At 42.8% G+C, this 26,390-nt stretch overlaps 1 protein-coding gene across 7 annotated transcripts in view; it reads left to right on the forward strand.

Moving 5' to 3' along the window:
- NEO1 (neogenin 1) overlaps positions 1–26,390 on the forward strand; it is a 192,217-nt gene that overhangs the window by 111,775 nt on the left and 54,052 nt on the right. For all 7 annotated transcript variants that reach the window (XM_058665450.1, XM_058665451.1, XM_058665452.1 and 4 more), the window contains exons 6-7: positions 212–366; positions 1,669–1,789. In XM_058665450.1, coding sequence (XP_058521433.1) covers positions 212–366; positions 1,669–1,789 — 276 coding nt within the window. The remainder of the gene's footprint in view (positions 1–211; positions 367–1,668; positions 1,790–26,390) is intronic.

Here is a 26,390-nt window from a genome sequence, read left to right on the forward strand (position 1 = left end):
TATTCAGCTTGCAATGTGTGTATTTTCACTCTTTACAGTTTTTAAAGATAATGTGTTCCTAACATTTGTTTCTATGATATGTGGTTTTGTAACAATATGTGCAAGTTTCAAATAAGTAAAAATTTCTTTTCTTTATGATTAAAAGCCATTGAAATACGAAGAGCAGTCTGTTTTGCCTTTCATTACTAACCTGGTTTTCTCTTGCTTTCAGCTCACCCTGAGTTCTTGAAGCGGCCTGCTAGTCTGTATGCTCACGAGTCTATGGATATCGTGTTTGAGTGTGAAGTGACTGGGAAACCAGCTCCAACTGTAAAGTGGGTCAAAAATGGGGATATGGTGATCCCAAGTGACTACTTTAAGATTGTAGTAAGTATACCCTTTGTTTCTGAAACATTGAGATGCTCTGAAATACAATCACTGAGACACCGGTTATCATCTACCACCGCTTCTGTTCTGCACGTGAAGACAGGAAAATCCATGTAGATTGTGCTCCCTGCAGTGGCTGACGGGAAGCATTTGGACAGCATGTGGAAGACCTCATGGAGTCCAGCAGCAGACTAGCCGTGCCCTGGCACTCCTTAGTACAGTGCTGTGAGTGCACACCCCACTTGTCTTTAGAGCTGTGTGGTCAGGAAGAAGAAATGATACACACACACACACGCACGCGCACACACACACACACTTGCCCCAAAGTATGTAAAGGTGATCCTTTTGAAGAAGCCACATCAACTGAGAGTGCAACCGACTGTTCAGAACTCCATGTCCAGATGGCCCGGACCCTTCAGAATGAGATAGCTCAGTGTCGGACGGTTACTGACACAGCTGCGTCCTGTCGTATTGGGTCTGTCTGCCGAGATGATCATCGTTATCTCACATCCTCATAGCCGAATTATCTCATCCTTATTAATGATAAGGATTAATGATATACTTAAGATCTCTGTATGACTTGGCATTTCGTAAAAAATGATTAAAAGTAATCATTTTTGTCAGAAACATACTGTCTCATTACAGAGTTGCCATCTGAGTAATTCATTTTCGTAGAAATGTTTTTTCTGCTTCTGAGATGCATAATCTTATGTCACAGAATAATTTACAAGCATTTAACAAGAGAAGACAGTCTGTCGTGATTAAGTTGACATTCTGTATTGCTGTGTGCATGCTGTTTTCTGTGGTTTGAAACCCTATTTTACATAGGTAGCTATATTTGGCATTCATATAGGACTTCAGAGTTTAAGGAAAGCTCGTATGTAAATGACTTCATTTAACTTATTAAAGTGTAATCTAAAGAATGGTATTCCTTAGAATCTTAAGAAGATAATACCATAAATTCACAAATTCACAATACTATGTGACTTCTACTACAGTCACATAGTATTGCTTGCCAGATATTTTTCCAAGGGAGGCAACGAATCTGTGACTTTCCACAAGTGTTGAAGTTCTCATTGCTAATTACAAGATCTACTGTCCTTGCCAGCCAAATAAAGCACTTACAAGTGCTTTAACATAAAATTGAATTAATGGGCACATGAGCAAATACTCTATGGTTGAGTCATAATGTTTTGAGGGTTTTTTTTTTTCTTTCCTCCCCAAAAGAGAAAGGTATCCTTGAGAGTTTGAACTAACATTTATCAGCTGAATCATGAAACTTTATTTATGTTTTCTTCTCAGAAGGAACACAACCTTCAAGTTTTAGGTCTGGTGAAGTCAGATGAAGGGTTCTATCAGTGCATTGCTGAGAACGATGTTGGGAACGCACAGGCTGGAGCCCAGCTCATCATCCTGGAACATGGTAAGGGGTGGAAGCCGCAGGACAGCAGCGGCTGACTCTGATGGAGGTGCTGGTGCCTGTCACCCTGGAGGGCCTCAGCATGGGTGCCTTGCTGTCTCACTAAGAGAACAAGAAGAGCAGTCGGAGTCATGTTTTTAACACTTAAGACTGGTATTTTAAAAAGCTGAACCAGTACAGACTTTTTACATAGGTGAATGCTTTTCAGAATTCAGTCTCACAAATACATTATACCCTGCAAGGAAACGAACTGTAAGATTTATTTATGTACTTGGAAGGCATAGTTTAGAAAAGAGACGGGGAGAGAAGATCATTCATGTACTGGGCCTGTGCCAGGCTGAGGCTGGGAGCCTGAACCTCCATCTGGGCCTCCCCTGTGGGTGGCAGGGCCCAGGCACACAGAGCATCTTCTGCTGCTTTCCCAGGTGCATTAGCAGGAAACTGGACTGGCGTATGAGATGCCAACATCAGAGGCAGAGGTCACAGAAAAACTTAGGATGGTATTTATTTTACATTGAATTTTTCTTCAGTTTTCCCTAAGTAAGTGTGAAGAGTCTTTTATAAGAAGTCCAGACAAGATTGAAAAGTATAAGCCGGCTGTAGCATCAGAGTTAAATCAGGGGGGACCATATGTACTTGGAGCAGGAAAGCCTTATCGTGATGAGGTATTAGCAGTGATGATGGCATGGGGTCATCTGGGAGGAATCAAGGAACTCTAAAGACTGAGTGGCAAGTAGAAGGCCTGGTGATAAGCACTGGTCTGAGAGCCCTTCCTAGAGCTGGAATCAGTCCTTGTTGGAGTGAGTACGGCTGTGCTTTACTGGCAGCACTGGAGTTGATATGGTGCTGGACTATCACTCAGAATCCTTTCTCAGAGGTGCCAGGGAGAGTCTGTAGCAGAGAAGCATGTCTCCAGAGGTATTCTACTGTAACACTAGCTGCAGGATTGGGTACTGGAAACTGCTGAATGGCTATGGGAGCCTGCCCAGGCAGCATGCTTAAACCAGGCAGGCCTCACCTGAGTTCAGTTGTATCTCCACTGAAAAGTTTAGCATAGATATCTTCGTTGGCTAAAGGAAAAGTAGATGAGGGCCCAGCCCCAAATCTGCAGAACACACAGTGAAATCTGAATTTGGAATCATGAGGAAATAGTATGTGGCACATTCTCCAAATCCAAACACCTAGGGATACTTGATAGGTGCACACATGGATGTATATATGTTTTTGGACCCTCTGTTTTCTTGTAGCAGCATACTATATATCATCAAGTATACACCTTGATGTATACTACACATCTCCATATCATCAAGTATAGCTTGACATCAACCAGTGTTCATTGCTCAATAGTCATGTACATTTTGTTTTAAATGGTTTCCTATTCATTAACATCTAAGCTTTTTTTTTTTCCATTGTAAATAATTCTGCATTGGGCTTTTTTGAAAGGCAGAGGGAAAGACCTGGTCTTCTTCTGATTCACTCTCAGCTGCCCACAGTGAATGGGGCCTTGCTAGGCCACAGCTTGGAGCTAGGAGCCCATTCATGAGTGGCAGCACCTAACTACCTGAGCCAGCTCCCAAAAAGCTGGACTCAGAAATGAATCGGGGCACAAGTCTAGATCCTCCACCATGGGATCCAGGCATTTCCACCAGGCTTACCCACCAGGCCAGATGCCTATCCCTTGAACTGTTTTGGTTGATTATTTTCTCATGCAAAATTACTTTAAAAAATGTTTGTTGGAATATGGTTTGCATTGATTAGGGTATCTCTTGAGTACATTATTAGTTTTAACAACTAGAAGCATTTTTCATGATGAGCATTTCTCAAGATGTCATGACTAAGAAACCTCTTTACACCTCTGCGCTGTTTTATCCAAGTCAGATGGGTCAGGTACCAGCTTAGATCAAATCCATCTGACTGACCAGGAAAGCATCAAATGGTGTGTTGAGGTTTTATGTGCTGTTTCAAAGAATAGGTGTTACTGCTGAATTCTGCTATAAAAAAGGTATAAGGTAGAGTGCTTTTGTTCTTTGATGTTTGTGTGGTTATATCCTTCCATATTTGTTAGAAGTGATTTCTCTAAAACTTGTCACCTACTTGGAAAAATGACTCAACAGAGTTAGTTACCAGATAGGGATGAGGGTCCTGTGCTTGGTTTACATGGAACTCAACATAGAGACCTAAGTGATGCTTGTGTTTGGAATTACTTTTATAAATCAAACTCTGACAGTGTAGGTGGTCGGCTGTGTCTGCAGGTCCCTAAGCTCCTCCTGACTGAGCTGCACTCTGTAAACCCCAGCATGGTATAGCAGTTAGAATGTTTGGGTTTTGTATGCTTCCTCTCTCTGAGAACCACTTCTTAGGAACTGGCAGAAATTTTTAGTGTCCCTTTGGGGAATACCTTGAGGATGCATGGATTTTTAAAATGGAAAGTGTGTGTCATATTATTCATGTTTCCTGTTTTGCTGTTTAATTTGTAAGTTAAATATTTATATGGAGAAGCCAGAAGAAGGAATGCAACCGTTTATAAGACCTGACCTCTGCCTCTCTGGAGTTTACAGTATAGTAAAGGCTATAAGAGATGTACACAGCATAGTACCAGTCAAGATTAGGGTTATTTTTGTGGAACTAATAATGCAGCCCATGATTCAGAAGACAGGAATTCTGTCTTTGTAACCATGGCATTATTTTTTCATGTAAGATCTGCCATTTCTGATAAGAGTTAAAAGATAATGCTTCTAGATATTCATTAAAAATGTGGTCTGGATTAGCATGGAAACCACGTGGAGAACCTGTCCCAATGGGAACGTGGGCTGTGATGGCAGGATGGGACTAACGGTGCTGTAGTAAGACAGCCTGGTGGTAAACTCAGGATTAATTAGGGGAAAGTAGAATGCACAATAATCTTCTAGATTATAGAGATGAAGAGAATGAATCTTAAGAATTATTAGTGATGGGTCTGATTTGCAGCTGTCAGCTGATTGGATAGTCAGAGTGGAAAGGGCTTTCTGCTTGTACTCAGGATGCAAAGAGTGTGTAAGAAACAGCCCACTCGCAGGAGCAGAAGCTTGGTAATCTGTGACATCATAGCCTCCCTTGGGCCGCTTGGAGAGCTGGGCTTGCACAGCAGCCAACCCATCCACATTCCTGATAGGACCAGTGTCCACCCACTGCCCACACATTTGAACAGTTTCACCTGATTGTTAAAGACCAAATGTGGGCAGGGTTGGACTACCTGGAGGTCTTGGTTACAGACACAGTTCAGACTTACTTGTTAACCCTTTGCTCCAAAGGGTATTCCTAGTCAAGATAGGCAGCTCAGGAAACTAAAGGAGGCCGTCTTGGTCTGAATATGAGGGAGGAGGTCTGCCCTGCAGGAGGATGGTCACAGAGGCCTTTCTGTTGACTTGAATGCTTCTCCTTTAAGCCTCCAGGCAGTGCAGGGGGAGCAGGACACCTTATTTATAAGTATCTGGGGAGAGATAGCGAAATGCCTCTGCTTCTGAGGGAGAAACCTTCTGGCCCCTGAGACCCATTGTGGCTAGAAAAGGGTGGAAGAGAAAGTACTGTCTTCTGTAGAGATACAGAAAGTCAGTGTGGACCCCAGGATGCTACACCATTACCAGGAGAGGGGGAGGAACAGGAAATTGCAACATGTGCCCAACATACATACTAAGAGCCACAGGAACTTACTGAAGACTGAAATTGGGTCATGATAGTGGAAAGTCCCACCCGCCCTGTCCGTGGAACCTGGCAGCAAAGCTTCCTACTGATTAGAAGAGGTTGAGAAAGGATGGTAATCCCTGTGATATTGATATAGGTGGAATGAAGAGGCAGGAAAGCAGGCACAATAGAAAACATTGGGCAGTGGAAGAAAACTTATCTATTCATTAATTTTGACACTCAGGAGAGCCTCAAGTAAGCTAAAACAATGAAGTCCATACCAAGCTCAGTTTCTAACTGGGCGGACTAGTTCCCCCCACGCCCCAGAATCCACCCACCCACCCATCCGTGGCTTTACAGGATAGGTGTGGTGGTTTCCAGGTGTGAATTGGCCTCACTGCTTTTGTGCATGCCATGTTCAATACCCAGACTCCAGTTAACCAACTCAGCAAAGCAGAGGCCTACCTGTGCGGAGAGAGCAGGTGACCAGACCCAGGTTAGCCTGTGTGACCTCTGTACAGAGGCAGCAGAAGCGCATTCTTGGTAACTGTATCGTCCACATCCCATTCTTTACGTATCTCTCTTCTAAAAATTTCTTGTAGGTGTGTAAGATTAAACAAAACCATGAACTGAGAAACAAAAGAAAATTAACATATCACCCAGCAGTCACACTCCCTGCCTTCACCTGTATTTGCAAAAGCAGATGACAGGGTACCCTTGGCTTTTTCCAAAGCAAAACAAAAGTGATTTATAATATAATACCAAGGATATAACAAGATAGCATATATTGTATAAAGCGGGACTTGTTTGAAAATACTTATGAAATTTCTACACAACACATATCACATAACACTGTTTGAAATGACCATAGTTTGAAGGTGCTTGTTATAACTCTAGAGAAACCACGGAGCACGTTGAAACCTTAAAAACTGCTCAGGAGAGTAATTGTGGGAGTTGAATAAGTGGGACAAAGGAAAAACAACTAGTAAGATACACTAAGTTTAAATCTGTTCTTATCAATTGCTACATTAACTACAAATGGGTCTAAGGTAGAGGACAAGGACTTAAGTCATAGAAGGAATGTTCTTTGACCTCAGTGACATTAAAGTAGAAATTAGTAACAGCTATTTAGAAAACTTCCAGCTATTTGGAAGTTAAGCACACATTTAAATGACACCCATTTAGATGACTTTCCAAGGAAGTCATCTAGAAAATTACAAAATATTTTAAACTGAGTGATCATGAAAATACAACTCGTCAAAGTTTGTGGGGTATATTCTTCTGAGAGGGAATTTGAAAACTAAGTAGAAATGGGCAAATTGAGTCTAAAGCAACCAGAGGGTCATGAGCAGCAGTAACAAAAAGGAAAATGGGGAAATGGAAAAAAATCAATGAAATCAAGATCTGTGTCTTTAAGGAAATTGATACAATTTAAATGCATTGAATCATATCACAGAAGACAGAAACACAAGGGAATCCAGCAAGTCATTCAAATGACCTTGGACAACTTGGTGCCAGTGAGGAGGACAGCAGAGCTGGTGTGTGCGTTTAACCCAGGAAGTTTTCAGCTCTGCAAGCATTTCGACAATGTAGTTAAATCAGAGTTACCAAACGTGGTATATTTACTACTCCATTTGAGCCTTGGTACGTATTTTATAAGTAGGACCATGGACATAACAGACATATGTACTGAGTTTGGATTTGAGCATAAATCATTAACAGTATCTAGAGGCATCAGTCCATTTCAGAAGCTCAGGGAAGAAACTGAAAAAGGAAATAACTGCTTTGGTTTTGCTAGATTTCAAGTCTGTTTAAGTGACATTTTGCTGTGAGTTAAGACAGTTGCATACTGTTGTTCCTTATTTGTATTCTGGCATTCTGTACACCTTGGAAAGCTGCAATCCCTTGATGTTCTCTGAAGATGTCATTGAAGAACTCTGTGGGGTTATTAAGTCTTGGTCCGTGGAAATCCCCCCTTAGATGTACTCTAGAAAAGCCCAGTAGATACCACCATAGTATTTTGGCAAACTGTCAATGTACTTCCCACCTCCCTTCCACACCCGCTCTTAATGGTCAGAAAAAGGCGTTCTTAGTTCTGCCTTAAACTATTAGTATTTTCTGTGGATTTACACTTCAGTACCGTATTTTACCTGAGGACAACACCTTTTCCTTCTTAGTAAGTTTAGTGATTTAAATTATTTCTGATAGAACCTGTCCTGTCATGGTTTTTGTTGCTGTTGTCTTTGTGTTCTGTCTCGTGTGCATCACTGTGGTGGCCTAAAAGAAGCATGTGCAGCAGAAGTAACCATTTCTGGATGTATGATTTTAAGAAATCTGAAATCAATATGTACTGGGAGGAGTTTACATTACATAGTATACAGATCGTTGGTGATTTGGAAAAAAAAATATTTTGTGTCAGAATATGGAAAATTTACAAGAAAAATGAAAGGATGAAAGAATTTGTGGTTGTCTGCTTTCCTAAATGTGAGAAAAGATGTGATTTAAAAATACCTTAACCAAATTAAAAAGGAGACAAGCTAGAGAGGAGGTTCATAACAGAGAAGTGTAATCTTCTGAACAGCAACACAGGCAAATGAAGATGATACAGTCAGTAATGTAGACACACAGCTCACAGTAGAGCAGACAGTGTCTGTAAACCGGTCACAAAGATGAAAAAAATCAATAAAATGTCTTTTGTCGATTAATGGGGATTTTATGTTTTTTGGTGAACATTGCTGCCTGGGGTGTGGTTAGGTTTTTATCTTTCTCCCAGTCTTGGTGAAAATGTCAATTGTTAACGTCATTCACTAAAACCATTTTGACAATCACATCTTAAAAGAAACTGACTCAACCTCCACGAGTTGTTCTTTTAGGAATTTCCTGAACAAGAGTCAGAGATTTGGACAGATCAGTATTAGTAACTTGAAAGAAAAGTAGTGGTAGGAATGATGAGAAAAATAAGAGGAAATGACTTAAATGTCCCAAATAGAGGAAGTAGTTAAAATAATTTTAGTACGTTAGGATGGAAACTTTATTGGGCTATTAAAAATTAGCCTTTGAACATGCTAACAGTATTAGGAAAATCTCAGGATATAATACCCAGTAGAAAAGAAGGATTCAAAGCTTATATATACCTCTTCTAAATTTGAATTTAAAGTAATGGTACTCATGCAGGCATTCTCATACTAAACTGTTAGCATTGTTTGCCTCCAGAGAGGGTCATTCCCTCCATGTTCTGAAGTAACCGAATATCCCTTTCCTATAATCAGTAAAGGCCTCCCTCCTCCCTCTCCTTTGTGCTAACCTCACCTGACATCAGTGCTGACGTATGGAAAAGGCACTAGTTGTGACACTGGTGACTTTTTGCCGGTGATGTCATAGCTTCCAGAGGATTCCTTTCCCAGGAGCGTTGGGTTGTGTGGGCCATAAACAGGACAGATGCTGCTGCACTTCACTGCTGCCTCTTGATTTTGTAGGACCAAGGCCGAGGTCTGACCCATTTTGAGTCCCTTTCCCTTTGTGTTCTTTTCTGTTGTGACTCTCCAAGGGTACAATATCATTGTGGGTATGTGTAGCATTGACCGTGAAGTAGCCTCTTTGGTCATCCTCTAGTAGACCCATTGTTATCTTAAAGGGCATGGTTTGGAGAAACATTGGTGTGAGAATATTTTTGGAGAAGGGTAGACCAGATTGAGGTTGACAGACCATGCCACACAGGCAAAATCCAGCCTGCTTTCTGGATTTGTAAATATTGGAACACTACACACGTTCATTTGCAAGTTGTCCATTGTCCCATCTATGGTAGTTTGCACCATAATGAAATAGTGATGAGCAATAATGGCAGATAAGCGATTTAAACAGAGTGTCCTCTGTGCCTGGAATATTTACTCTCTGACCTTTTACCGATAGATTTTCAAGCTCTTGACTGTATGATTGATATATATATATATTAGCACACCTTTTAGCTCTGATGGTTTATGATTCCAAATTCTTTCTGGTAAGAGTAAGTCTGTTTATTTTAATGCTTATTAAATGAAAACGAGAAAAGACAGGGAGTAAGAGTGTGAAGAATGTAATGGTATTCAAGAAGCTGGATTGGAAGTGAAGTTACCTGGAACTTGAACTAGGAACTTGTACACGGGACGTGGGTGTCCTAAGCAGTGGTACAACTGTTGCACCACCCCAGATTCGACCTGTGAATAACAAGGAGGAAATGTGCCTAATGACTCCAAGGAGAGGCTGTTACAGGGAGAACCATTGGAAGAAGAAAGAAATCCATTACAATGGTGCTTCTCTTTATCTGCCCTGTGTCTCAAACAAAAAAAGCCAGTCAATATTTTCTTTCAAAAATAATCTCTGAGTGTCTCTGTAAGAGGCCTTCTCCTCATGCTGTCCTCTTCCACCTCACAGTTGGCTGGGGATACTAATGTTCAACCTGCTGACTGGCTACTGACCTGGTCAGGCAGGATTTGCAGCACCTGCACAGCCTGATCACTAGTGACCACTTTTGAACATCGAGTGACATTTTACAGCTGTGGTCAGAACATGCAGAATGTTATATACAGCACTGCCAAAAACAGGATTTCTATCTACATTAAGAATTAGGATTTCAATTTATTTCCAAACATCGTTTCTTAAAACATCTAAAATATATAATTTTTGATATTATATAAAATTTAACTTTGGAATAGCAGTTCTTTTGATGTTTAGATTTGGTCTTTTTAAATATTTAACTATCGAACAGTCTCATCTGAAGGGCAGACAGACACACAGACAAAAATTTTCCCATGTGCTGATCCACTCCTCACATGTCCCCAGTAGCAGAGCTGGGCCAGGCTGAAGAAGGACCCAGAACTCAGTCTAGTTCTGTCATGGAGATGGCACGGATGCAGCTGCTGCCTCCCAGGATGCACACCATCAGAAAGCTGGTGTTGGGAGCAGAGCCAGGGCTGAACTCCTCATCTCAAGTGCCAGATGCCTGCCCCAGAAAACAAGCAGGACTGAAAATTAATACTGCCTTATGTTTTATTCTAAAGTCCTTTCATTTTTTAATATCATCTATTGAATGATAGTTTAAAAAAACAAGCATTGGCATGTACATGAAAGTAGTGAGAGTAAGGATCTTTTGTGTCCATTGCATTTTTATGGCCTTTTCTTTCTGTCACTTTGGATTTTAAAATAGATTCCAGAGTGGTTGTGTGAGACTGGGGTGTAAAAACAATCCCAAGCTCTTTCCGTGTGTGTCCTTTGATGCCACCTGTGATCACGGGCAGTGTTTCCGTTCCCGAAGGGAAGAGGGCTGGTGAAAAGGGAGTCGCGTGAACTTGTTTTCAGTAAAGGAAATTCACATTTCACCAACTCATTAGATGACTTCTAGGATATTATGGACATAGGAGATAAGATTACATAGTGAGCATCCTTTTTTTTTTTCTGTGACAAAAACATTTGTAAAAAATTCCATACAGTGTCTGAGGTTAACACTGAATAATAAGAGTTTAGGGATGAGTGACTAACGGCCTGGTGTGAGTAAACATTAGCTAGATGGCAGACATTGGCAATCATTAATGGAATATTTTAAGTCTAAACTACTAGGATGTATAATAATTGGTACTGGTATTAAAGGATAAATTCTAATAAATTATTTTGCTGCATTGTGGCAGCAGTTACAGCTGTAGGAAAAAGTTCTATTTATGATATTTGATTCTTAATCATGAAGTCTGCATCTAGGAACTTCATGGTGTTGGAACTACTCTGATGTCAGTGCCTGGGTTCTGGTTCATATCTCCTGGTACCTTGCATTGCTGAGTGATTGGATCAGGCCCTGAATTGATTCATTGATCTGTTAGGTTGTCTTATCATTGCAAATGCCAGGTGAGTGCAGTTGTTTGTGCATTCAATGTAAGATGTGTTTCAGTGCTTTTGCAGGCAGATCAAGAGATTCCTATTGAATGATTTCATGTTACCAGCCATAATAGCATGTACAGTGAAGCAACCTTGTGCTAACAGTTGAGATTGCTGGGTTCCTATCCCAGCCCCACTGTGAATGCAGTGGTTAACCTGAGTGTCAGTTTTCTTACCTATGGGTCTAGACTCATCTCTGTAAAGCACACCTCTGAGGAGCAGATCAGGTAACGTGTTTTCTAAGCTGTTCGTACTCCATGGCTGTGAGGCTATAGTAGTTTGAAAGACCCTACGAAGGCCGAGCACCCACTGGAATTCAGTAGGCAGCTTTAAACTAGATGCAATGAAGATGGTGTCTAAGTTGGCTGGTCCTCATGTAAGAGTGCCTGAGTTGAATGCCTGGCCCTGGCCCTGACCCCTCTTCTTAGTTTTCAGCCAGTCCTTTCTCATACCACCTGCTTTCTGGAATACAGCAGGTGATGGTTTAAGTCAGGGGTGGGGAATCTATCGACCAAAGGCCACTTGGATATTTATAACACTCATGAACCATACAGAGTTACTGACTTCAAAATTAGCCTGCTATAGACTTACTGAATTTTCTGTGCCGACTGCAGTTGTCTTGGCATAGCTAGACCAAATGATTTTGTGAGACATTCCTGAACCCTAACTTAAGTGATTGGATCCCTGCTGCTAATGTGGGACACGTGCATTGTGTTCCCAGCTCCCCACTTTTTTTTTTTAAAGATTTATTTATTTTTATTGGAAAGGCGGATATACAGAGAGGAGGAGAGACAGAGAGGAAGATCTTCCATCCGATGATTCACTCCCCGAGTGAGCCGCAACGGCCAGTGCTGCACCAATCCGAAGCCAGGAACCTGGAACCTCCTCCAGGTCTCCCACACGGGTGCAGGGTCCCAATGCATTGGGCCGTCCTCAACTGCTTTCCCAGGCCACAAGCAGGGAGCTGGATGGGAAGTGGAGCAGCCATGCTTAGAACCAGTGCCCATATGGGATCCCGGCGCGTTCAGGGCGAGGACTTTAGCCGCTAGGCCATGCCACCAGGCCCCCAGCCCCCCACTTTTGCCCTGCCCAATCCTGGACATTGTAGGTAGTGGGAGGAAAGTCAGCCCCTCTCTTTTTTTCTGTCTTCCTACCTGTCAAATATGACGATTATTACTTTAGAATAAAGATAAAACAAAAGTTGATTAGGTGAAGCAAAGTTTGAGGAATTTTTTTTAAGATTTGTTTTATTTTTATCGCCAATCACAAATACAGAGAGGATGAGAGACAGAAAGATCTTCCATCCGATGATTAATTCCCAAGCGGCTGCAACGGCCAGTGCTGCGCTGATCTGAAGCCAGGAGCCAGGAACTTCTTCCAGGTCTCCCACACAGGTGCAGGGCCCCAAGGCTTTGGGCCATCCTCGACTGCTTTCCCAGGCCACAAGCAGGGAGCTGGATGGGAAACAGCGCTTCCGGGCTTAGAACCAGCACCTATATGGGATCCTGGCGCTTTCAAGGCAAGGACTTTAGCCACTAGGCCACCTTGCCGGGCCCAAGGATTTTTTTAAAATCCATTAAACATTCAGGTCAGTCATTTACATTTGCAAAACAAGAAAGTAATCTCTTATGACCAGATTGCAAGGAGTCTAAAATGGTCTGGTTAAAACTAAGTTTGCACCAAAATAAACGTAACACATGTTCATTGTCAAAAATAAGAATACGTAAAGGAAATGAAAGCAAATTCATTTTTAACCCCTTCATTCACCTTACTTTCTAGAGAAAGCTCTTGTTCACATCGTGTTTGTGTTTACTTGCTCAGTAGGTATTGGTGTGCCGCAGAAAATCAGTATTCTGTGCTGAGTGGCGGGGTCGGAGCAGCAGGCGTTGCCCTCCTCTGGCTTGGAGTTAGTGGATAGAGGATAAGCAACTAAATGAACACGCAGGATAATTACAGCTATATGTCCACTTCAAAGAGAAAGAGTGCTCCGGTAGAGATACTGCAGGAAGAGTGGGAGTGACTTCAAATCGGGTACCCAGGGCGTCTCTCTGAAGCGCCGGTGCTTAGGTTGAGACACACCGGCCTAAACCAGCCTGTGTGTGTGTGTGTCCTGCTCTTACACACACATGCAAAAGGGAATCCTACGTTTCTGCGGCTTTGAGTAGTGCGTGAGCATGTCAGCACTTAGAGATTTGTCTTTATCTTGTTTTAGCTTATTACTTGTTTTGACAGGGTGACAGTGAAAGGGAGAAAGTTCCCATCTGCTGGTTTACTGCCCAGTGCCCGCGGAGTCTTTGGAGGGGCAGGCTAGGCTAGGAGCCAGGAACTCAATCCAGGTCTCCCCTGTGGGTGGCAGGAACCCAGCTACTGTAGCAGCCATCACTGCTGCCTCCCAGGCTCTGCATTAAAAGGGACTTGGAGTCAGAGCTGGGAATCCAGCCTGGAGTATTTGGCATCTTTCTTGCAGATTTTTTTATAACAATTATTTTCTTGTTGAAAGGTGAGTCATCGTACACACGCTAGTCATATTTATTAAAATAATGAGAGCAATTTTATTTAACCATGTATTTTAGGAAGCACGTGCACTGTGTGAATAGAAATTCACAATTATCTGGCCACCCTGGGATGAGCTATCAGCAGAGCTGATGTAAACCACAGCCTATCTAGAATATACCCTGGAGAGCCGACCGTTGTATTAAGTTCAGCTGAAGACTTAAGTAACTGCCCTAAAGCTAGGTAGCATCCAAGTCAGGACCAACTATTGGGGTTTCAGTTTCCACATACATTGTGCCACTTCAGCTTTAGTGTTTTCAAGACTTGGTTTTATCATCTGTTTCCATTTATGTTATGTTTAGCTCAAATTCGATGTTTTAAAAGTCAGTGTGGTCACATGTGCCGTTTTGCTAAGATGAACATGCAGCCAGTGTGTCTGAAGCCATCTTGGTTGATGTGTGTCATCCCAGCATAATTACTTGCAAATGCCTTTCTTTTTCCTTCGTGATTTCTGAGTGAGGGCAGCATTTCCTGTGATCACCCCAACTATTTGCAATTTTTCGAATCTGAAAGTTTCTGCACAGTGCCAGGGTAGAGGTTTTAGGTTATGAATCCAATTAATTATAATGCAGACTGTCCTGAATGCCAAAGTGCTAGTGTGCTTCTAAGTGGGGAGGAATCGCTTCTTGTAGGTTTGGTAGATAAGGCTTCTTGAGGAAAGTGGCAAATCCTCTGAGCCTAGGACAGGAAGATGGAAAAAGCCTGTCATTTCAGATGTCTGAACAAGGAGGCCGAGAGTGCATTGCAGAATAGCAGGCAGCTCCGGTTACCAGTGCTAATGAGTGAGAGTTTAGGGCTGATCGTCTGGAGAGAGGGATATGGACCAGAAAGCCCTTCACAGCAAGTCAGAGGGTGGAACTTATAGAACCATTTGGAAATCTCACTAGTCCTCAATACCTGAGGATACAAATAGCACTTGTAGAAGACTAATGTTCTGTTGAGTGGTTCAGAGAGGAACACGTAGAGCCTGTGGCGCCATGAGATGGGGCGTAGATGGCCCTCGGCTAAGTGGTGCCAATAGAGAAACTTTGTGTTTATACCCTAAAGGCTTATGTCTGACAAACATATAGCAAGATTTGTGACTTACTTGAAGATTATTTAAGGGCAAGGGAAAAGATTGGAGTTTTCATGCTAAGTAGAAGTGGAGGGATCCTTTATGTAAATCTTAAACATAACAGTTTGTAGTCTACTTAGGTTAAGAAAGTTTGTTCCAGTTACTGTTGAGTTGTGCTATAATGAATAATCTGTTTTAAGATAATTTTAGAGAGGGACATATAATTGAAGTATGAATAGCTTGGTGTTGAGCATCAATTTCATCTTTGCCAGAAGTCATGAATCCTCAGACTGCAGCTTGTGAGGTCTGGGTAAGAATTTGGTGTCTGATAGTTTTTCATTTGTTTGGTTTTTGTTTTTTACTTTTTTGGTTGTTTTTAATTTTATTATTTGACAATTAAATGAGTGTCCTGCATATGACATTCCTGGGCACAAAAAAAAAGTGTTCAGAAGCTATCAGAACACAAGTTTAAATTTAAGTGTGAGGCTATTATTTTGTTATGAAGAAAGAAACTATTATGCAGTGCTAAGACACCAGAAGGAGTCTAGGATTCTTTTAATTGGTGCTTATATTTAAAAGATGCTCAATTATACAATAATGTCATAGTTGGCAGAGTATCATTTGATTCTGAAAGATGTCACCGACAGTCTGGCTGCAAGTAGAGTTGATTTCCTGTAGCATCAGTGCTGTGTGTGGACTTGATCCTGTGTTGCTGTCAGTGCTGTGTGTGGACCTGATCTCATGTTGCTGTAAGTGCTGTGTGTGGACTTGATCCTGTGTCGCTGTCAGTGCTGTGTGTGGACCTGATCTCATGTTGCTGTAAGTGCTGTGTGTGGACTTGATCCTGTGTCGCTGTCAGTGCTGTGTGTGGACTTTGATCTCATGTTGTCGTAAGTGCTGTGTGTGGACTTGGTTGCGTGTTTCCATGCTGCATTGGTGTGCTCTTTCATGCTACAGTAGTGTTTGCATTGGGACCATGTCCCATTTCTGCATACTTCATGGGACCCCAGAAATGAAAAGCAGAATGTAATTTGATTCACGTTTCAGAAAGTATTTTTCTTTTGAGTTGTTGTACCCAGAAATCATCAGGAGCCTGAAGTCGATACACAGCAGAAGGGCGGTTTATTCAGGCTAGCCTAGGTTCCCAGCCATCACCCAGACCAGCAGGACTGGGGAGTAGCGGCAGCAGCAGTAGCAGTAGTGGCAGCGACAGAAGAAGAAGGAGAAAAAAGGGCCGGAGTTGGACAACACAGGGTGTTTATGCATTTCAGGCCAGTTCCACATAATTCCACAGTCACGATTGGTCAGTTTAACTGTAAACTTTTGAAAAGAGCAAGTTGACAGGCTTCTGTTGGTGGGTTTGAAGCAAGCAAGTTTCAAATAGTACAGACTGGTGGGCTGTAGGGTAGTGAGCAAGTCTTCTCTAACAGCAAGGCTTTTCCAACACCAGGGGCCTCCTTGCTGAGGAATGCTCTGCCTGTGTGACCTGCCAGGTGTCACATTTACTGTCAGGCCTGGAGTTCACACAGCTCCCCAGCCAAGCAAGCAAGGCAGAAATTGCAAAAGCAGAAAACACTCAGGTTCCTCAGAGTTAACTACACTAATGTTGTTCTTATGTTTTAGCTTTGTGCATATGTTTTGAGAACAACCCTTGTTTTCTGCCAGTATTGGTCAAATTTTCCCTTACAATGTCTATACATACTTGAGTGTGGTGGACTCCCATGTTACCAATGTGGGATTTTTTTATTTGAATTCTGGTCTGGTGATTATTTTGCTACTCATCTTCTTGCAATTCCTCTTCAGTCTTACTCTTACAAATCTGAGTAGTTGTAGTGGATTTTAAAGTAGTTTTATTAAAGATCTTAACAACTCTTCAAGTTCCATTGATTTTTACACAATCTAGGGAAATAAAACCAGCTGGAATTTGATCTGAATCCAGATTTTAAAAAAAAAATACTTATTTTGCTCTTTCAGCTGCTTCTTGGAAGACTGAGATTAAAGTCAATATCAATCACTAAACACATTGAGATAAAATCAGTGTTTCCTTTCTCTTGGCCTGACTGGGTAAAGAGCAGAAATGCCCTTGTGTGCTCTGGTTTCTTCCTCTCCTTTGCAGTGGTGGAACCTCCCTATGACAGCAGCGTGAGGTTTAGGATAGAGAGGGAGAGGCGTGTTCCTTCCTGGCTCACTGCTGATGGTGCTGCGTCACTGGCATCTGGCACAGCTGTTTTAATGAGCGTTTTTGATGTCAGGAAAAAAAAGTCAGATGACTTCCCTAAAATGAAAGCCACACAAGAATGGGAGGAGTGTTCTGTGTTCATTTTATTTTATAATTTCCTTTGATTGTTTATACGAGTGTTTTGTGTTAAACCAGAAGTTACTGGCAGTGTGATCATCAGAACACACAGATAATAAAACTCCCCAGTAAGAGTGTATTGCTGGGGCACCAAAGGAGCTGTGTCCTCCACCCTTCGAAGTTAGTCCGTAGAGTCAGAGTGCTTCCTCCACTTGTGACTTCTCTCCACACAGCAGGATATCCCTTGCCAGTCTCCTGCCAGGTCAGCAAGCTGGGCCAAGGGGTGCTCCAGGTGTTAAAACCTATGCTTTTAATCCCCAGGATCCCATAACTTTTTTTTATGGTGTTTTCTTGTTTCATGGTATTCTGACATTTTAGATCTGGTAGAAGTTTTCCCATTTCCTTATTTTTTTTTAATTTTGAATTATGTGGTACATTTTTGTATAGACTTGGATTCCCCCCAAACTTCCACCCCCATCAGATTTTTCCCATTTTACTACAATAGTGTAGTCCTTCATAAGGAATCATAATTCTGTCAGTCTCTTATTTAAGTGTACCCCGACATTGTTGGTACAGACAGTGTCAGACAGTCCAGCATCCCTTTGTCTACAGATGTCCAACAGTTTCATTGGGAATCCATCTTTCGTCTGGATGCAGGGATGCATGTTCCTTTATACCCCCACATCTGTATATGATAGACCCCGGTACTCCATCACTATACATTACCATAAGTGAGAAGCCGTGAAACAAGGTCAACAACTGGTATGAGTTAGAACAGCCACATCAACAACAATAGCATCAACAAATTATAGCACCTTGAAAAAATAACGTGCCACTGAGTAACCAACACATGAGTGACAAAAAGGAAATACAGAAGTCTCTTGGGAAAAATGATGCCATTGTATAATTCATGAGCACGTGATGAGTTCGACTAGAGATAAGAGATTATTTGGAAGGAACCAAACTGAAATAAAAACATCAAAACACATAGGATACAGTCAAAAAAAGCAATCAATAAATAAAAAAAGAAACAGTATGGATTGGACTATTGGAGTTACACTTTCCATGTTGGAGAAGAAAGTGTTTTGAAGAGATGAAACTAACAGAAAACATCAAATCCCATGTGATATAGTTTCCGCTGATTTTTGTTGGTGAAATGTGTCTCTTCTAGACAACAAACAGATGGGTTTTGTTTTTTAATCCATTCTGATCTATGACGTTTGATTGAGCTTAAGCCATTTACATTCAGGGTTAATATGAATGGGTAGTACTTTGCTCCTGTCATTTTAGGAATGGGTTGTTCATTGGTTTAGTCTTCTGTTGTCATTTTACTGGGATGTTCTTCCCATTTGCCTTTAGTTTTGTTTGGTGCTATTCCTCTTCTCTGTCAAGAGAACATCTTGAAGTATCATGTGTAGGGCAAGTTTGGAAGAGGCAAATTCTTTTAACTTTTCTTTACTGTGGAAGAATTTTATTTCATTTTCAAAGACAAAAGAAAGCTTTGCTGGATATGTTATCCTGGGCGGACAATTTTTTTCTTTTAGAATCTGGAATATGTCACTCCATTCCCTTCTTGCCTGTAGAGTTTCCTGTGAGAGGTCAGCTGTGAGTTTAATTGGCATTCCTTTATATGTCAGTTCATTTTTTTCATGTGCACATTTAAGGATCTTTACCTTATGTTCAGTTGAAGAGAGCTTGATGATCATGTGTTGTGGTGAAGATCACTTTTGGTCAAGCCTGTTGGGAGTTCTGTGCCCCTCCTGGATGTTGTTTCCCAATTCTTTATCTAGATCAGGGAAATTTTCCTTTATGGTTTCATTAAATATATTTGTGAAACCAGTTTCTCTTTCTGCACCTTCTGGGACTCCCATAACTCTTATATTAGGCCTCTTAATAGTGTCTTTCAATTCTTGAATATTTTTTTTGGCCTGATCCAGCTCTGCTTCCAGCTTTTTGTTTGCTTCCCCCTGATGACAGGAAATATCTTCCAATTCCGAGATTCTTTCTTCTGCTTGCTTCATTCTATTTTGGAGACTCTCCACTGTACTTTTAATTTGCTCTACTGTGTTCTTAATTTCTGACATATCAGCCTTTATTTGCTTTATTGCTGCTGTTTGTGCAAAATATTCCTAAATTCTTTGAACTCTTGTATGTGCTTCTCATTGTTGATCAGAAGCCTTAAAATGAGTTTTCTGAGTTTTGTCTCCCCCATTTTCTCGATGTCTTCCTCAGTTAACTCTCAGGTTGGCAATGGGTTTTGCTCCTTTGCAGGGGCTTTTTCAGTAATATTCATTGTGCCTTTGTTTCTTCTTTTGCTCTTGGTCATTGTACTTCTGGTTGGCAGAGTCTTCTCCTTGGGGCAGGTTTCTAAGCTGTGTCACCCACATGTCTACAGTTCGATTTTACTTCACAACTCTTTGCTTGCAGCCAATTGTGCAATTCCCTCCAGCGAGTTCCAGGTCTGGATTTTTATGTTAGATTTCTACCAAGAACTCCTTAGCGCCAACTCCTGGCTCATCAATCTCCACTTCCTGTGATACTGTGTTGAGGCTGCACTGTTGTCTGTACAAACTTTCTCCCACTTCCGGTTGGAGCAGGTCCCAGGATTAGAGAGACACCAGGTGTCCTATATAGCTAAGCTGTTGGTGGTGCTGATCTTGCCAGAACCTGTTGGACATTAGGTCTGGGTGCCACACAGGCCTATTTTGACCCATATGATGCCACAGTTGGTATTATTTTCCTGCAGGACCAGTGCAATCCACTGAACTCAGTGATTTCTCATGAGCTCAGTACATGCGGAGTTCACTGTTGTCCCTGCAGTCCTAAAGCTTTTGCCACACTGTACAAAATGGCACCTGAGGTACCACTACTAGAGTTCTTGATCTGCTGGCCGTCAGGTCTGAGGGCTACCCACACCCGTCTTGGATGGAACCTGTAGAATGCCACGTTGATGCAGTTCACTAGTTAGAAATGAGTTCATTCCCAGCTCAGTGTATGCTCAGTCCTTTCCCTTGCCTTTGCCTCCTTAAGCAAAATGGCGCCCAATTCAGCTCTAGGGGGCTGACTGGGCTGTGAAATCCACTCTGTTCTCGCACTGTCCCTGTGGGATCTGCTGCTCTGTCTCTGCTCCTGGTCAAATCAATGGACCAGCAGGACGGATAGTTCTTTGTCTGGGTTCACTTCCCAAGCTCCCAGTGAAAGTCCCTTCCCGCCTGGTTGCTGGTGGATTCCAGCTGCTGGTGGAGTTCAGATCACTGTTAGCTGAATGCCACTGGGGTATCAGTCACTGCAACACCTCACCATTGTGTCCGCTGCTTTCCTGTGTCTGTCAGTCTCCAGGTACCCCTCTGCTGTTGTTCTGTCCTCTCCTATTTCCTGGAATGTGTCCTCTCTGCTTCATCCTGATTAAATGTTTCTCCATCCGTTTAAATGTGTCCTTACCCTATTCTGCCATCTTGATTCTCCAAGCATTGGTTTTCTCTCCCATTTCCTTCTTGATGATTCCTCCTTCTGGGGTGTGTGTGTGTGTTATGTGTGTGTGTTATGTGTGTTGTGTTGTTTTGAGAGACAGAACAAGGCAATCTGCCGCTCTTCGGATGCCTGCAATAGCTGGGGTTAGGCCAGGCTGAAGCTGGGAACTTGGAACTCAGTGTGGGTGTCCCACATAGGAGGCAGGAGCCGTCACCTCTGCCTTCCCAGGGTGTGCCTTATCAGAAAGCTGGTGTCGTGAGTGGAACATGTTCATGACTAGACCAGATGGCCCCTTCCTGTTGGATTTTATACTTCTGCTGTATTTTTTAATTAAGTTTTAGTTATGCGAAAGGCAGAGAGAGCAAGTGAGACAAAGAAATGTTCTGTTCATTGTTTACTCCCCAGATGGCCGTAACAGCCAACTGTCAGCTAAGCCAAAGCCAGGAGATGTAAGCTCCATCTAGATGTTCCACTTGGATGGAGGGGACCATTTGCTAGGCCAACTTCTGATGCCTTCCTGGGGCCACTATCAGGGAGCTAGATCAGCTCAGGGCAGCCAGTCTTCTGACAGTCCTATGTGAGATGCTGGCATCACAAGTGGCTGCTTAAGATGCTACACCACAACACTGACCTCTTGTCCTTCTCTTTCATTATGTTGATGCTCCATGGCCCAACTTTCTATGTATATTTGCCTTTGATTGTTTCTGTTTACCTGTGGTTGACCTATGAAATGTCTGTTCTGAGTCCAAAAGTCTATTAAGGTTTTATCCCAAGAGTACAACTGGAGCAAAAAGTGGTTCAGGATGAGCCAAAGAGGTACTATTCTCTAGATTAAGCACTCCCAAAGCAGTGCTTCATTTAATTACCTGGGTGTTTTCTCATGTCCTTTGTTCTGTAGAACAACTCTGGTCTTGTTCTTTTCTGCTCATTTGAAGGCTCTTTTTGTCCTGCCATTTTTGCCTACATATTTTCTCTGTTCCATTGTTGTTAGGAAACTAGTTTCTGTTGTTGTTGTTGTTGTTGTTGTTGTTAAGACTTTGTTTTTATTGAAAATGCAGATTACGGAGAGAAGATACAGAGTAGGCTTTCCATCTGCTGGCTTCCTCCTCAAATGGCTTCACCAGCCAGGGCTGAGCCAAATGGAAGCCAGAAACTAAGAGCTTCTTCCAGGTCTCCCCTGTGGGTGCAGGGAGCCAAGGACTTGAGCCAAACTTACTGCTTTCCCAGGCTATCCACAGGGAGCTGGATTGGAGACGGAGCAGCCATTACATGAGCCAGTGCCTGTGTGGGATGCTGGCACTTGCAGGTAGAAGACTGACCTGTTGACCAATGTACCATCCCCCAGTTTCTATCATTTAAGGATTGAGCATTATGCTCTTTAGGATGACATCCTTTCGAGTTCAAGTAACTTTCTATAATATCAAGATTTGGGGGAGGGGACAGGTGTTCGGTGAAGCAAAGAGTTACTGTGTGTGATCCCAAATCAGAGTACCTGGTTTGAGTACCAGCTACTAAACTTCCCGTGCAGCTCCATGCTGGGAGCCATGCCAATGGGTCAAGTGCTTGTGTCCCTGCCACCCACGTGGGAGACTCCAGTTGAGTTCCAGGCTGCTGGCTTCAGCCTTATCCAGCATATGAAAGATCTCCGTATGTCTTTCCTTTCTGTTACTCTGCCTTTGAAATAAAATTAAAATAAATAAAAACTTAACAGGTATTTCGGATGGGAGGTGAAAACCATGCCTCCTCTAGCTTCCATCCCACTCCGTTCTCAACAATGAGCAGGATTCTTTTAAGAACACTAAGTTCATCATAGCTGATCACTTGCTCTGTGCCGGAAAACATGCTAAGTGCTTTCAGTATAGCCTCTCTTTTGGTTTTTACGTCAGCTCAGTAACGTAATACTTAGCGCCTGCTCAGGATTACGCAGCTGGAGCTGAGATCTCAACAGGTGGAATTACGCTATGCATCCTGGAGACAGTTAGGCTCTACCCGGACACACTCAGCTTCAGTTGCTTCCTCTCCTACACTGTTACTTCACTGTATGTTGCTTTGCTACATATGACACAGCCTTTTCCACCAGGACTCAGTCAGCACCTTTGTAGCATTATTTTCTTTCTCCTGTTTTCTCTAAATCAGTAGCATTGTATTTTAAATGTGGAAACAGTGGTACGTTTCATTAGTTGGGGAGGGAGAAGAAGTATATGTCTTTGCTTCTTGCTTGTGACCCTCCGTGAAACGTGACTGCATTCTTGAGAGGCACCAGTGGGAACAGCGCGGTTGCAGCCTGGCCCCACGGTGACAACCACGTGTTTGTCAATGCCTCCTTCATAGGATGGATAACTCTCAGGAGCCAGCCCTGCCCAGCTCCTCTCACAGTGTTTCGTTTTTAATAAAGTGATGTGATTAATAACCTCCTGTAATTGTTATTTCCCCTTGGGTGTGCATGCTTCCTTTCAGTATCTTTAATCTAAAAAAAAAAAAAAAAAACAGTTGTTTTATTGGACTCTAATTGGTGTGTATGCTTCTCAGAGGTTTTTTTGGTTGTGTTTTTTATTGCTTTCTTTGAGCTGTTTGTGATAGGACTGGCAGGGTTGAGGGGAGGGAAGGCTGATACAAACTGCTATTTCGGAATCATGGAATAGGGACCCTGTAGACAAACTTGGAGAATGAACAAGATCCTGGAACATTCATATGTAGTTACTAAATTATAATTCCAGAATGGGACAAGCACATGGGCCAATTCTGATTGGCATGCCTGTGGCAGTTCTAAGAGTAGCTTGTCTCTGGTCCACTGTTACTACAGAGACCTTGCCTTACGGATACTGTCTCACACGCCACAGGGCTGACACTAAGACTGCCTTCCCCTTTTAGGGCTGTGGGTGCGGGAATGTTGAAAAGCCGATGAGATGAATAAGGAAACGCTACTGAAAAGCTGAGAAATTGTGAACTGAGTTTCTGCAGGACACGGTGCCCCACTTACTGTAAAGAGCTCTTGATTGTTGCCCTTGAAGCCTTGCCACTCCTTTATCCACCCTGGCTGTATTCAAAGAAACCACATGATTGAGTTGGTTTTTTTTTTTCCAGCAGTAGAAACATTTTTTGAGTTGTGATAGTTGAACATTTCCATATAAAGCAATCAAACACGGTCAGAAAGGGTACAAAAGACTCGAATAACCAACAACAGCTCCAAATAGAGATTCTCCCCAAGCACGTACAGAGCAGCATCCAGGACAACAGACAATAGGGTAGGACAGCAAGCAAGAACATTGAGGCCACAATCAGATGTCCACAACAAGCCCACTCTTGGTCTGGGGCCATATTTCCCCAGCTGTGAACGTCTCGAGCCAGGCTCAGTCCAGTAGCAGACACTGTACACGCAGGCATCCATCTGGGCCCTTTGCAAGTTGCTTCCATGGGACTCAGGGACCCAAAGAACTGACAAACAAATAAGAGTTGCCAGCTGCTGCCAGCACCCTGGGTGATCAAGTTTGTCTATGGTACAGGACTACTTTCTGCTAGTACCTGGGAACCTGTCATGGGCTACCTTAGCTTGTGAGTGAGATCAGCTGTGACTCAGAGCCCATAGGGTTTCTATAGATGTTTTTAGTTCTTAGAATCTATCATAGGAATAGATTTAAAATCTTTGTCAGCTGCAACATATGAAGGACCTGAGACCTCTGTGTTGACTGCTCTTCCCACCACGCTCAGCATGCATCATGCTTTCTTATTCCTTGCATGTCTGCTCAGAGTGGTGTATTTCCCAACATCTTTGCTGCTGAGACAGCTCTTGGGTCTGTTTTGCTTGTTTTTGTCTTTTGTGTCTTGTTTTCTTTTGTTTCGCTTTGCAGAAGTCTGGGTTTGTTTCTCAGCACAGCCCCTGTGCTAATAGAGATTCAAGTTGAGCCAAGGGTTGGTCAGAAGTTATGTTCATGTACCTCAAACCATTAAGCCAGCCACTTCGACCTGGTGGATCTTAGCGCTTTAAGAGGTACATTCAAAATTTGGGTTATTTTTCAGCTTGTCCTGGTTTGTGCTTTGTGCAAATCACTCATACTTACTTGTTTTACAAGTGTACACACACACACACACACACACACACACACGGTTCCTTTGGCCAGGGGCATTTTGGTCCCTGGGGCATACCCATGGCTCCCAGTTACTCTGGATGTGTGGAGGCTTATCAGGACTTCTTACCACTCCACCCAGGGAAACATCTTGTTCCTGTTGCCCACTTCCAGGTTGCTACTATCAGTGAAGATACTTTACATGCCCGCACTATCACAGCCCCACAGCTTTTAAAACTCCCTGGTTTAACAGCCCCTGCAGCAGACCAGGGCAGTGCCATGGAGTCTCTTTCCTGGAAATGCAGTCATTTCCATAAAAATGAACCTCTGAGCTCATTGTGTGCCTTTGGTTGCTTTCCAGTCTTTGCTAATTTTTTTTTTTTCTGGCTTTGTGTTTGCTTTTTGGAAGGAATACGTGTCCACCTCCTGAAACCTTCACGTCCAAAGTCCAGCATCCCAACTGTTCCATCTTGCCTTTGATTGTGACGTGAGGCCTGTTTGGGCACCTGTGGTCACACAGCCGTCTTAGCGGCTCAGCCACAGCAGAACTAAGCTAGGAAGGAACTCGGCGGTAGGGGGAGCTATGGTGGGAGTGCGTCTTCCCCATGGATAATTCGGAATGTGTTGTGATCTAGCTGTATCTACACTTTCAGCCAGATAATTAATGCAACACATTTTCTTTGCAGATGGTGTGCCAACTTACAATGTAATGTGTGTATACTGTGTATCTGTTGAAGAGATTAAAATACTGCCTTAGATGAGATTCTAGAAACATCCATCTCTATTGCAGTCACATTCTTCCTGAATTTCCTACTATTTATAAATTAAATAAGTACATACTAATTGGTTGTCTAAAGTGTACAGTGGCACCATGGGTGATTCTGTAATGAAGCATATGCATGTTTTGCCCCCAGGAGCAAAAATGTGAGTGACAGGGCCTGAATGCAAGGTGGTGCAGCTGCTGCCAGAACACCACAGATGTGTGCTGGAGGAGCTGATGGGGCATTTGCATGCCCGCCTCGGGCTGGTTCCCCTGTTACCTGGCTCTCCTCTGCCTTCCCTCTGTCACTGCCTTTCTCCTGGAGTACTGTTCAGGCTGTGACTAAAGCAGTGTGTTCCCATGCACGTTCCTTATTTGGTGCTCATCTCATTCCTGTCAGCCTGGGACCTGGAGAGGGAGGTCACTGTAGTGTGTAAAGAGACAGAGTGACTTGCCAGCCTGACTTTGGAGGAAGCAGCCGAGCCATGTTTTGAACGTAGGCCTTTGTACTAGAAACCCTGGGCTCTTTCAGATAGACTTGTTGCCTCCCCGGTAGCAGACTTCTTCCTCTTCTTCCTGCAGTGTGGCAAGTCAGGTCAGACTTGGAGCAGCTTAATGCACTTCTAGACAGACAGAAAAATAGCAAAGCAAGGTGGCGTGGAGGCGCCTCCTGCACCCGTCTCATCACTGAGATCCCCAATTCCAACTGCTTGCTACACGTTTCTTCCATAGGTGCTAGGTGGTTAACTTAGATGACCTGTGCATCTCCTTTCTGGTCTCCCACTATCACCTTTAATAGTCCCCTTCTCCTAATGGTGCCTCCAACCACGCAGGCTCCTAAGCCT

The sequence above is a fragment of the Ochotona princeps genome, chromosome 6 (genome assembly GCF_030435755.1).
Source record: "Ochotona princeps isolate mOchPri1 chromosome 6, mOchPri1.hap1, whole genome shotgun sequence".
Taxonomy (NCBI): domain Eukaryota; kingdom Metazoa; phylum Chordata; class Mammalia; order Lagomorpha; family Ochotonidae; genus Ochotona; species Ochotona princeps.